At 34.8% G+C, this 12,666-nt stretch overlaps 1 protein-coding gene across 1 annotated transcript; it reads left to right on the top strand.

The window, feature by feature from the left end:
- Positions 1-4,577: 4,577 nt before the first annotated feature.
- Positions 4,578-12,366, top strand: LOC114177819 (putative 1-phosphatidylinositol-3-phosphate 5-kinase FAB1C). The gene is made up of 11 exons (XM_028063374.1): positions 4,578-6,044; positions 6,478-7,275; positions 7,388-7,541; positions 7,627-7,971; positions 8,087-8,842; positions 8,920-9,251; positions 9,354-9,477; positions 9,657-9,827; positions 10,010-11,482; positions 11,579-11,845; positions 11,934-12,366. Exons 1-11 carry the CDS (start codon positions 5,467-5,469, stop codon positions 12,183-12,185), a joined length of 5,250 nt encoding a protein of 1,749 aa, XP_027919175.1. The 5' UTR covers positions 4,578-5,466; the 3' UTR covers positions 12,186-12,366.
- The last annotated feature ends 300 nt before the right edge of the window (positions 12,367-12,666 follow it).

The following is a 12,666-nucleotide window of genomic DNA, read 5'->3' as shown; positions in this document are numbered from 1 at the left end:
TGTTCCTAAAGAGGAATGCCATAATAGTTACTATAATGTTATGCATTAAGCAAGGAATCTACATTTTGAAGTCATCCTAACTCTACTAGACTAACAAACTCATATAGAGGATGAAATTTTAGTGGTGAGAGTTGAGAGAAGTTCCTATGGCGAGATCTGAGGTCAAAGACTCCCTTTTTGACGAGACTATAAGTAAATTTACCTTGTTAGTGTATGATTGAGACCTAGTAAATTTAGGCCACTTGTGACACTTTGTTCATGATTACATGATAGGTGCTACATTTGATGAGTCTTGAGTTCAATGTATAAATTTGAAATCGAGTCTAGAGTATGTTATGTTACATTTATAAGATGTAATTGTGAATAATACATGTTGTATGTAAAATGTGTGGACTAATGTTTCTGTTTAATCTTTGTGATGTTATAATATATGATGGTATAAAATACTATTAACTTACCATGTTTTCTGTGTTGAGTGGTGGTTTATCCATCTACAATGGTTGTATGTTATACGTGAGAAAATGATAATGCAGGTATGAGGATTGTTAAGCAGTGAGACTGAGTGATGGTTAAATAGAGTATAGTTGATAGATAGGTATATAGTGTTGCATTGTATAAATCTTCCATTTATTGAATAACTTTATATATTCTGAAAAATGTACCATTGAGATTGATCGAGGACTGTAAACACATATTATATGTTTATGTGATAGTCTATTGCTTAATACCTAATTTGTAATAGTTCAGTTAGTAATGTAAATCTACTAAATTGGGATGTTAAATTATTTCTATAATTCAAGTTATTTTCAACTTTTTTTTATAAATTTTTCATACATATACTTCTACACTTTTTTTCAAACCAATAGATATCATTCATGAATGTTTAATAAATGAAAATCTTTTGAAATAATATATAAATTCTATTTCACTTCCTTTTTACATTTTATTTTTATGTATTTAATACAAGAACACATATAATGGATTTTTATTATGAGACTTTTTTAAATGTAACGTCCCATTCCATTTTGGATGTCACTAATAATTAGGAAATACTATTACTTAACTTTAATACCAACAATTTCTTAAGAACATAATTAAACCTTATTTATTAAATATAGTCAAATTCAAATTTTAATATCCTTAACTTTTATTGAAACTAATGTTTACAAAAATGAGAAACTCATCTCTGAAAGGATTAAACATGTTTTTAGTCCTTAAACTTTGACCAAAATTGAAATTCGTCTTTATCTGAAACTTTGATACATTTTAGTCCTAAACTTAGAAAGTAAATGGATACAGTTCTTTTAATCCAATTACGTTATTTTTTTTTTGTGTCAAACGTGTTTCATGCTAGCATTTGAATTGTTTACATTGTTTGGCACATCTCCGCTTCAATGTCAGTTGAGAAACACATTTGATAGGTCAAAAAAATTTAACGTTTTATTCATTTTTAAAGTTTGGGAACCATAATGTATCAAAAGTTTAGGTAAACACAAATTAATATTTCGCAGAGATTAAAAACAAATTTAACCATTTTTGAAATACACCTACTAAAGTAATAATAGACTCCTCAACATAATTCCCATAACGACTCGTCACTATTGTGCCTCTTCGTTCGTATCCACACTAACATATGCTCCCGTATAAAATTATAATTATCTCAAAAAGAAAATAAAAAAAAACAATGGTGAACTAACATATAAATGACCAACCTTATAATCACAGCTCACAACTAAACAATATACAAATCACATCAAATTCCTCAACCAACATTCTAACCAAATAAATTATATAACTTACTTCACCATTTCAGTCATCCTAAAAATTATAATTTAAACTTAAATCATCATTTTTCTAAATTAAAATATTTTAAGATCTTACATAAAAGCTAATATATTTCCGTTTTAGGTTATATATTTTGAAAATTTATTATTATAATTTAATAATTTATAACATTAACAAAGACTTTTGTTTTGGTTTTCATAAATTCTTATTTTTTGAAAGAATCATTTTTTAGATGAAAATTGTAACATCCCAATTTTAGCAGCTTAAAACTAATAAAAATAGGGAGTTTCAGGGTAAGTCCCCTTCGCGTCTAAGACTTGATCAAGTCCAAAGACTAGGACCTCCTGCTACTCCTCATGACATAATCCATTATGCTCTATCTGAGCATGAATGATTATTGGAGTTTCAGGATACCAACCCATACAGAGTCCTTATGTCCTTACATACACTAAAACATTCCTCTTAGAATTTCCCTTGAAATTCTAATTCAACCACATCTTCTCATATTCCGACTTCATGCAATTTCACCACACATATTATTTATCAGTCATAATAATTCATGCATATCATAACTAAGTTCACATTTTAACATTTAAACATAGCTTCATCCATTAGAAACAAGGAAAATAACACTCAGCTGCAGAGGTTCTCGCCCAAACTAGAAGATCTCGCCCAGGCGAAAGAGCTCTCTCGTTTAGGCGAGTCATTCTCGCTTGAGCGAGGCTCGAAATAGAGAACAACCCAAACTCTGGGTGAATTCTCGCTCAGGCTAAGCTGTCTCGCTTAGACGAGAGTGACTCTCGCTCAAGCGAGATTGGCTCGCCTAGGCGAGATCTCGCATAGAGACAGGGGATGAGTTTCTGGTGTTTTCGCTCAAGCGAGAGCTGCTCGCTTAGGCGAAAATACCAGATTCCCAATCTGTTCTCACATGCAACAGTCCATGAATCTAGCACAATTCAATCATACACTCAATTACACAGTTTAAGCACTCATACAACACTCAATCATGCAATTCAAAGTCATCAGAATGATTTCTATACGAAATTCAAGTAAAACAGTTAGCTTCCCTTACCTGTTATCCTGTTTAGACAACTTTATAAACGTCAACGCCTTAAAAACGTCAACACCTCTAATTCCACAGGATGCTCTATCTACACATAGAAACATCACAAGAACGATCAGGACATACCGTTATGATCACTGATAAGCAGAGACTCATACTGATGATTAAAACGTCGCATGCAAGCGGAAGAGGGCTTGCATGCAACAAAAAATAGAAAAGACTAAAAAAGAGAGCAGAAACTCAACTTACGCGAACGAAGAAACTGATCGGTCCAATTTGAAGAGCTCGCCAAGAGGATCAATCCTACGGTCTCGGTTCTTCAATCAGACGACCAGAGAGACAGAACCTCTAGAGAGAAGTCAGAGAACTCTAGAAAAGTGGTTTCTAGAGAGATAGTGTGTTTTAAAATAATGAAACTCGTTTATAACAATTCTATTTATACTAAAACCTTTTAATATTAAAATAATCGAGTCTCACTATTTTTAAACCACTATCACTTTTAAAATGTCATTTTCTAGTGTATTACAAAAATAACTATTTATATTAAAAAATCAGTCTACAAAATAAATAAAATTATAAAAACTATTTATTTTTGTAATCCTTTTAATGTTAATAATTATAATAGTTGTTTTTATCCCAGGACATCATTAAGATCAATTACCATACATCAAAAGTATTTAGAGCGTCAGTTCCGTCTTAAAAGGCGCTTCGATGGATGAAAATAGAAAAAGTTATTTAAATCGTCTTAGGCCTAAACTTTTAAACAATGTAAAACTATTGAATATGTGATAAGAACAATAATAATTTTTTTTTAAAGAGAACTGAATATACATTTCATATTCTAATTTTATTCTTTATTATATAATTGTTGTTAACATACTTTTAATATTAATACCTACTTTTTTTTCAACTACCATATATTTTATTTATTTTTTGTTTGTTCATTATATATGCAATTTTGAATTTCAATTTTATTTTTCAAGCAATTAATTTTTTAAGTTAAAACAACTATATTTCTACTTTTTTTTAAATGATAATTAATTTGTATGTAATTATTTTTTGAATTTTATATTTATATATCTATATACGAAGAGATTGTTTTTTACATATTTTCTTTTAATTTTACTCTTTTGAATAATTGTTATTTTAAATTAAAATAATTACATTTATATTTTTACTTTTTAAATGATCGGTAATTTAAATTTTATTATTTTTAAATTGAAATAACTATTTTATTTTTATATTTGTGTAATTTATCATTTATTCAAATTTAGTTAATTTTTAGAATTAAATTAAATTTTATATTTAAAAAAAGGCAAATGTATTTCTTCATATAATTTTATTACTATAAAATTAATTTTAATAAGAAATTAAAGCATGTTTTTCGAAGTATGTGCGAGATTATTGGGTATTGTTTTAACAAAGTTAATAAATTAAAAGTGTTAAATATTTGTGATTATTATAATTTTAATATCAATTTTAAATTTGAAAAATTAAAAATAATTAATTTAAAACTTCTGAGACAAAAGATATATAGAGCGTAATTTTTTTTATTAAAAAGTAAAGATGAGGGCGGGTTTGCGTGTTGTTTTATAGAAATCAACAAATGAATGACATTTACTATTCAATATTTTTTTTGACCTAAACATTAATTATTCATTATAATAATAATTATTGTTATAAGGTAATAAAATAATAATAAGGTGGTGTGGGAAGAGAGGTTGAAGGGAAAAGAAAAGAAAAGAAAAGAAAGGAAAGCAGCGGGGGAGAGAAAGATGGGTAAGAGGGAAGTGGCGTTGTTGTTGTTGTTTGAGATGCGAGCCTATTCCGGTAGAAAGGGAACCTTCTCCGTACTTCTTCTCTTTCTCCTTATGATTCTAATTCTTCCCATCATTTAAAGTTTCTTCCTTCCTTCACACTTTCTCTTCTCTCCTTCTTCGCTCTTCATCTTTAGGGGTTCTGTTCTAAGACTTCGCCTTTCAGCTCTAAACAGAAAGATAAACTCGTTTCTAATTAAGGGTCTTGCTTCTTTTGTTGGGGGTAATGCTTGAATCGGTTCCTCAGTACATTCTGGGTGATTTAGGGATCGGTTAGTCTTGTGGGGTTTCATTAACATTTCAAAGTTTCGTGCTTTTCTTGCTTTGCTGGGTTTGGAGACAGATTCGCTTCCTTTTTTGTGGTATTTGAAATAGAAACATTGTTGTTCCGTGGGTCTTGTGGTTCCTTGGTAGGATTTTATTTTTCGGTGTAAATATTGATTGATGGGTGAATCCTAGATTTTCGTCGTTAAAGTGTTGCCTCCTCCTTTGATATTATTTGATTCCCTGGAGGATTTGCAAAATTAAAACTCCAAAAAAAGAATAGAAATTATTTTTAATTTTATTTAAAAAAAAAATACAGTCACCCCCCTAATTTTATCGTAGGTTTACCAATACTCATCACTTGATTTTTTTAATTTTAGACAATTTTAGTGATCAGTATTCTGGTGCCAAAAGGATTTTGCTTTTTATGTTTTTGGTCTTGTGAAAGAAAATCCCTATACTGAAGGGAAAGTTGAGTTCTCTTTGTTCTTGTTTTGAGGCAGTGGTTGAGTTCTTTGTTGGGTCATTACATCTTATATGGGAATACCTGATAGCTCACTATTAGATCTAGAAAAAGTAAGGTCTTGGGTTTCTTGGGGACGAAGTGATTTGTATTATTTGTCTGAGAAATTTGATATGCACCATAGCGGCAGCAAAATGTGTTGTGAGTGCAATAGAAATTTCAGTGAGATGACATACAATTGCAAAAGCTGTGGTCGTTGGTTCTGTGGGAAATGCATCGGGGTTTGTGATCTCCCAAATCTTGAATCTGAGAACACGGGATTCAGGGAAACTATTCGTTCCTGCAAGTTTTGTTTGGATGCCAATATGAGGATGTGTTCTGAGGGCCAGAGGAAGTGTAGTGAGAAAGTACACCCTTCTGTCTCTCCTCAAGAGAGTCCAAGACAAAGTCCTGAGCCACCTTCTCCATGCTTTAGTGTTGAAAGTGATAGGATCAGTTCTCCTCTGAATGCTGAATTGAATCAGGGATCTCACTTTGAACGCTGTTTTCATGACCATGATTATGGGTATTATCCTTGTTCTGAAGTCAACAAGAGTTTGACTTCATCTGCTACTCACCCTTCGTCGCTATCTACTCATCTGTCTACCTTCAGGTAATCATATATTTCTATCTTTATTACAGAAAGTTAATGTTTTTGTTTTACATTATCTGGAAGTGCATTAATAAGTTATTACTAATCTATAACTGAACATAGTGATGTTCCATGATCTATGACTATTGCAATTAAAATGGTAAATTTCCATTGGCATTTTAATTGATGAATATAGATATATGTTCTCACATATATTTGCATGACGATGTTCCATGATCTATCTATGACTATTCCAATTGGGAGGGTAAATTTTCATTGACATTTTAATTGATGAATATAATATATGTTCTCCCATATATGCTTTCTTATCCTTGAGTTTAGGAGCAAGTGATCTTTTACAATTGTGTGAAACTCCAAGTGACTTGCATAATTGATTTAAGTAGCCCTTCCCTAATATTCCCCTGTGCTTGATACGTGTTGTGTGTAAATGTAGGAGTAACGAAGAGGGGATGGAGGATTCTGGGAAGGACTTTCTCAGCCAATCACGTACATATTGTGATAATTATTCAGATATAGATTCAAGTAGCGTTAGTGCTAGACATGACACTTACAACTATAATTCTGTGGGCTCAAGTCCTTCAGATAGCCCTTCTAGGATTGGTTTTACTTCTAGTTGGGCTGGGCTTCCTGTACAGAAGGAGCAGGAGAAAGGCCCCATCCCTCAGAATGATGGTCCCATTAGTCAACAAAGTATGGCTGTTTTAAGAAAGCCTGAACAAGGGACTGAGGATGCATATACTACTGCTTATTTTTCAGATGACTTGTCTATTTTCCGGAACCAGGATGAGAATATGCAGAGGCCGTTGGATTTTGAAAACAATGGTCATATTTGGTTCCCCCCACCACCTGATGATGAAAATGATGATGCCGAAGGTAATTTCTTTGCATATGATGATGAGGATGATGATATTGGTGACTCAGGGGCCATGTTCTCATCCAGTAGCAGTCTATCTAATATGTTTGCTGGAAAGGAGAAACATAATGATGGAAACAAGGAACCTTTAAGAGCTGTCATTGAAGGGCATTTTAGAGCTCTTGTTTCACAGCTTTTACAAGGAGAGGGAATTAAAGTTGGTAATGAAAATGATTCTGATGACTGGCTTGACATAGTTGCAACGGTAGCATGGCAGGCTGCTAACTTTGTTCGGCCAGATACCAGCAAAGGTGGCAGTATGGATCCTGGTGATTATGTAAAGGTCAAATGTATAGCATCCGGAAGTCCAAGTGAGAGGTAATGTGTTTTTATAATTTGCCTAAATACCTTATAAATCGGTTCCCTGTTTCTCGGTGCTTCTATGAGATTATCCAATCAATGTTAAATTATATTTTTGTTTGTTTTGTAGCACCCTTATCAAAGGTGTTGTTTGTACAAAAAATATTAAACACAAGCGCATGACCTCTCAATACAAAAATCCTAGACTCCTCCTTCTAGGAGGAGCTCTGGAGTATCAGAAAGTTCCAAATCAATTGGCTTCTTTTGATACATTGCTACAGCAGGTGCCTTCATGACCGATGAGTTTTATGTCTTCTAGTTACAATTTTTTATACTTGGAAAGAAGTTCTGATTTGTAAATACTGGCAGGAAAATGATCATTTGAAGATGATCATTTCAAAAATTGAGGCTCTTCGACCAAATGTTTTGCTGGTAGAGAAAACTGTAGCTTCGTGTGCCCAGGAATATTTGCTTGCAAAGGAAATATCTTTGGTGTTAAATGTCAAAAAGCCTTTGTTGGAGCGTATAGCGCGGTGCACTGGTGCTCTTATCACTCCATCAGTGGATAATTTATCTAAAGCACGACTGGGGCACTGTGAGTTGTTCCGGTTAGACAGAATGGTGGAAGATCATGAGACTGCTAATCAGTTAAACAGGAAACCATCTAAAACATTAATGTTTTTTGAAGGTTGTCCAAGGCGATTGGGTTGCACGGTATTCCTTTTCCTTTTATTTTCTTCTATGGTTTCTTTTCCATGCTTCTTTATAGTATGATGTGTGGATACAAATGTGTAATGGTGTCTGTTTCTGATTTTGATTTTCATTACAGGTCTTGCTGAAGGGCACATGTCGGGAAGAACTAAAGAAAATTAAGCATGTTGTGCAATATGCAGTTTTTGCAGCCTACCACTTATCTCTTGAGACCTCATTCCTTGCTGATGAGGGTGCTTCCCTACCTAAAATGATAGTAAAACATTCTACTGACACGCCTGAGAGTGCAACTGCTGACACTGATATTTCCATGATATCTAACACCTTTTCTACAAGCATGCCCCAATTAGAGGTTGACGATGCTTCTAGAGTGAAAGACATTGTTGGCATTGATTTAAAACTTGAAACTTTGGGATCTGGGCTGGAGCATCCTGATGATCTTAGTTGTCATTCATATGCAGACACCATGGCAGATTATAGATCTGAGAGTGTACTCTCTGATTCATACTATAATAATTTTACTTCTAATTTGACAGTAGATTCTGATTATATACATCCGTGCAATGAGTCAGACGGAGACACTATTTTTAGTACAAGAGACTTTTCGCAATCAGGTTTGCTTGAAACCATGGTTCAAGAGGAGAGGGAGTGTGGTGAAGTTGCTGACTCAACAAAAGACAAGACTAACGAGGATGAGCTTTCTGGTGAATACTTTTCTGCCACTGATGGTCATCAGAGCATACTGGTATACTTTTCAAGTCATTGTGTTTCAAAAGGAACTGTATGTGAACGTACGAGGTTGCTGCGCATAAAATTTTATGGCTCTTTTGATAAGCCTCTTGGAAGATATCTTCGTGATGATCTGTTTGATCAGGTGTGTAGATTTTACTTGTATTTGCTTGCTGGTACTAGTTAAGTCTGAAGTGAAATGACATGAAGTGCTTTTTTCAGGCATGCTGCTGTCAATCTTGTAAAGAGCCAGCAGAGGCACATGTCCTTTGTTTTACTCACCTGCAAGGAAATCTCACAATCAACGTTAAGCGCCTTCCCTCTGTGAAGTTACCGGGAGAAAGAGATGGCAAGATTTGGATGTGGCACCGGTGTCTGAGGTGTCCATTTGAGGATGGAGTTCCGCCAGCAACTCGGAGAGTTGTCATGTCAGATGCGGCTTGGGGATTATCTTTTGGAAAATTCTTGGAGCTTAGCTTTTCAAACCACGCAACTGCAAACCGAGTTGCAACCTGTGGACATTCCTTGCAGAGGGATTGCCTTCGTTATTATGGGTAAGTCATCCAGCATATGTATCAACAATCAATTATTTTGTTTTTGTAATTTATGCTGGTTATCAATACTTGAAACGTGACAAACAACTTGATGTACAACAGGTTTGGGAGCATGGTTGCTTTCTTCCGTTATTCCCCTATTGATATTCTTTCTGTCCATCTACCCCCATCTGTGTTGGAATTTGGCCATATCCAAGAGGGGTGGATTAGAAAGGAGGCTGAAGAGGTGATATATGAAAGCAACTGTTAATATTTGCTGTGCTATTTTAAATGTAGTTCTGAATATATGTTTGTGCGTGTGCGTGTGCGCATGCATATATGTTTTTTCATTATAGAGTAGCTTTTAATTTTAGTTAATGTGCTCCTTGGCATAAAAATTTAACTTCACCTTGTTCGTTTTTGCAGCTTTCTATTAAAGTGGAAACATTGTATGCGGAGATATCCAATGTGCTTGGACGGCTGGAAACAAAGATTGTATCTGCTAGTATTGGAAATGAATCATCAGATACATGTGACATTCAGAACCACATACTTGATCTGAAAGATATGCTTCGAAGAGAAAGAAGCGACTATCATGTGAGCAAACTAATTTTTATATTCTGTCTATCTAATGCATCATTCTTGTCTTATTGTACTTGGTGTTGAAGAACCTACTTGTGTGCAAGTATTTGTATGTTCATTATTTATTTTTCTGTTGAATATCATTATAAGTATTTTTCTTTAATTTTCTTTTTGTTTTCTCATGCATTTGTACGAAGTCTTTGCTGCGGTCAGGCACAGTGGCTCCACAACCTGGGAAGATGGCATTAGACATTCTGGAACTAAATCGCCTGAGGCGATCTCTTCTTATTGGTTCACATGTTTGGGATCACCGACTATACTCATTGGACTCTCTCATTAAAAGAAGTTTTAGCTCCAAGGTTAAACAGGAAAATGAACTTTGTGCAGATGTTAAAGAATTAAGAGTTGATTCATTTCACAAGGATCAGAATATCGACTGTGGACCAGAGCAGACTAATGCCCAGCTTTCAAAGTTGCATGAGTCTCACAAGGGTCATATGCTTGCAGAGCCAGATGACACACTTGAACCTTGTACTTCAGGATCATTGACATGTTATACTGAGGGAGAGAAAGTACATTCAGATGGAGAACTTAACAAAACATTTTCCGAGTGTATCTCACGTAACGAGTCCAATCTTTCTGAGAAAATAGACTCTGCATGGACTGGAACTGATCAACCTCAAGCCAATGCTGTCCCAGCTGGAAGCATTCAGCAGGTTAATCAACATGATAGCCCTCCTTTTAGAAGGTTGACGCAACCAATGAGAGTTCATTCTTTTGATTCAGCAGTAAGAGTTCATGAAAGAATCAGAAAAATCTTGCCCTCATCTTTACATTTATCAACACTTAGATCCTTTCATGCTTCTGGAGATTATGGTAATATGGTCAGAGACCCCGTCTCTAACATATTGCAATCTTATGTTCAAATGTTGCCATGGGAGACACAGAAACTAAATCTGATTCTGAGTTCCACTCCAACTTTCATTTCCTCTGTGTCTAGCATAGCTGAAGGGGCTCGATTGCTGCTTTCCCAAACCTATCACGGTGATAGAGTCATTGCTGTCTACGACAATGATTACTCTAGCATAATATCCTATGCCCTTAGTTCCAAGGAATATGAAGATTGGGTGTCTGGTAAGTCAGATTTGCCTGAGGGTAGCTGGATTGCTCGTGAGAGAAGCAAAGAAGATTTAGCTACTTCCAGCTTTTCTGCATGGGGTAGTCTGGACTTGGATTATATAAATTATGGTAGTAGTTATGGACCTGAAGATGTTCCATCTTCTGTTGTTGGTTCTCTTCTCCGGGACCCAAAAAAGTCTGTACACTTGCAAATTTCCTTTGGTGATGATTCTGTGGGGGCTGGAGGTAAAGTGAATTTTTCTGTGACTTGTTATTTTGCTAAGCAGTTTGAATCACTTAGAAAAAAGTGCTGCCCCAGTGAGGTTGATTTTGTGCGATCCTTGAGCCGATGCCGGAGATGGAGTGCGCAAGGAGGGAAAAGTAATGTATATTTTGCCAAGTCGTTGGATGAAAGGTTTATTATTAAGCAAGTGACGAAGACAGAACTGGAGTCGTTTGTAGAATTTGCACCTCAGTATTTCAAATACCTGATGGATGCCCTGAACTCTGGTGGCCCAACTTGCCTAGCCAAAATTCTTGGTATTTATCAGGTGAGAGGACTCATTATTATTAGGCATTGTATACAAGCAGCACACCAATGCATGGATGTAAACTTATTGTTTATAACGTTTGTTGTTTTGTGGCAGGTAAGTGTGAAATACCCAAAAGGTGGGAAGGAAACAAAAATAGATCTGATGGTGATGGAGAATCTGTTTTACAAGAGAAATATATCGAGGGTATATGATCTGAAGGGCTCAGAAAGATCTAGGTATAATCCAGACACAACTGGGACAAACAAAGTGATGCTGGACATGAATTTGTTAGAAGCATTGAGAACAAAACCAATATTTCTTGGGAGTAGGGCCAAGAGAAGACTGGAAAGAGCTGTATGGAATGACACATCCTTTTTGGCGGTAAGCTTTATTTTTACTTCCAAACCTCCCTTGAATGGTTAAAAGTTTCATCTAGCATTTTACAATGAAGTTTGTTTTTGTGTTGCAGTCTGTTGATGTTATGGACTATTCTTTGCTGGTTGGGGTGGATGATGAGCGGAAGGAGTTGGTTCTGGGGATCATTGATTTCATGAGGCAATACACATGGGACAAACATTTGGAGACATGGGTGAAGGCTTCTGGGATTCTTGGTGGTCCAAGAAATGCTGCCCCCACAATAGTTTCTCCTAAACAATACAAGAAAAGATTCAGGAAGGCCATGACTACCTACTTTCTCACCTTACCTCTTGAAAATGTATAATTACATATTCTTTTCCCAACACTGTCAAATGTACATGTTACCCATGTATCCATATTGGATACTTCTCCCAGGTTTTCGCTTCTCCCTTGCTGTAATTTACCTTTTCTCCCTCAATCTATTGTTCTAAATCATAATATTACAATAATTTCATAAATCAATGTTTTTGATACGTTCATTATCATCACTGACTATTTAGCTTTCCTTAAATCAAAAACTGACGAGGGAGAGGGTTACTGGTTCTGATATGATATTCTTGGAAATATCAAAAAGTTTAATTTTTGTAGTTAATTGTGTTATCTTGTTAACTATCTTTTCACCGCTATGGAAGGTCGCATGTATATACAAGTGTTTTTAAGTAAATTAAGAAACTTGTGTTGTTGATGTTTGGACAAACTTGTTTGTAAGTTGGATGAGTGTTTTATAAAGTGAATTTGACTGGCAAAGAAAGGGCCAGGTGCATGCATGTTTCTTTTTAAATTCG

Source organism: Vigna unguiculata, chromosome 3, assembly GCF_004118075.2.
Source record: "Vigna unguiculata cultivar IT97K-499-35 chromosome 3, ASM411807v1, whole genome shotgun sequence".
Taxonomy (NCBI): Eukaryota; Viridiplantae; Streptophyta; class Magnoliopsida; order Fabales; family Fabaceae; genus Vigna; species Vigna unguiculata.
Note: the sequence above shows the minus strand (reverse complement) of the source record. Positions and strands in the feature narration are given on the sequence as shown.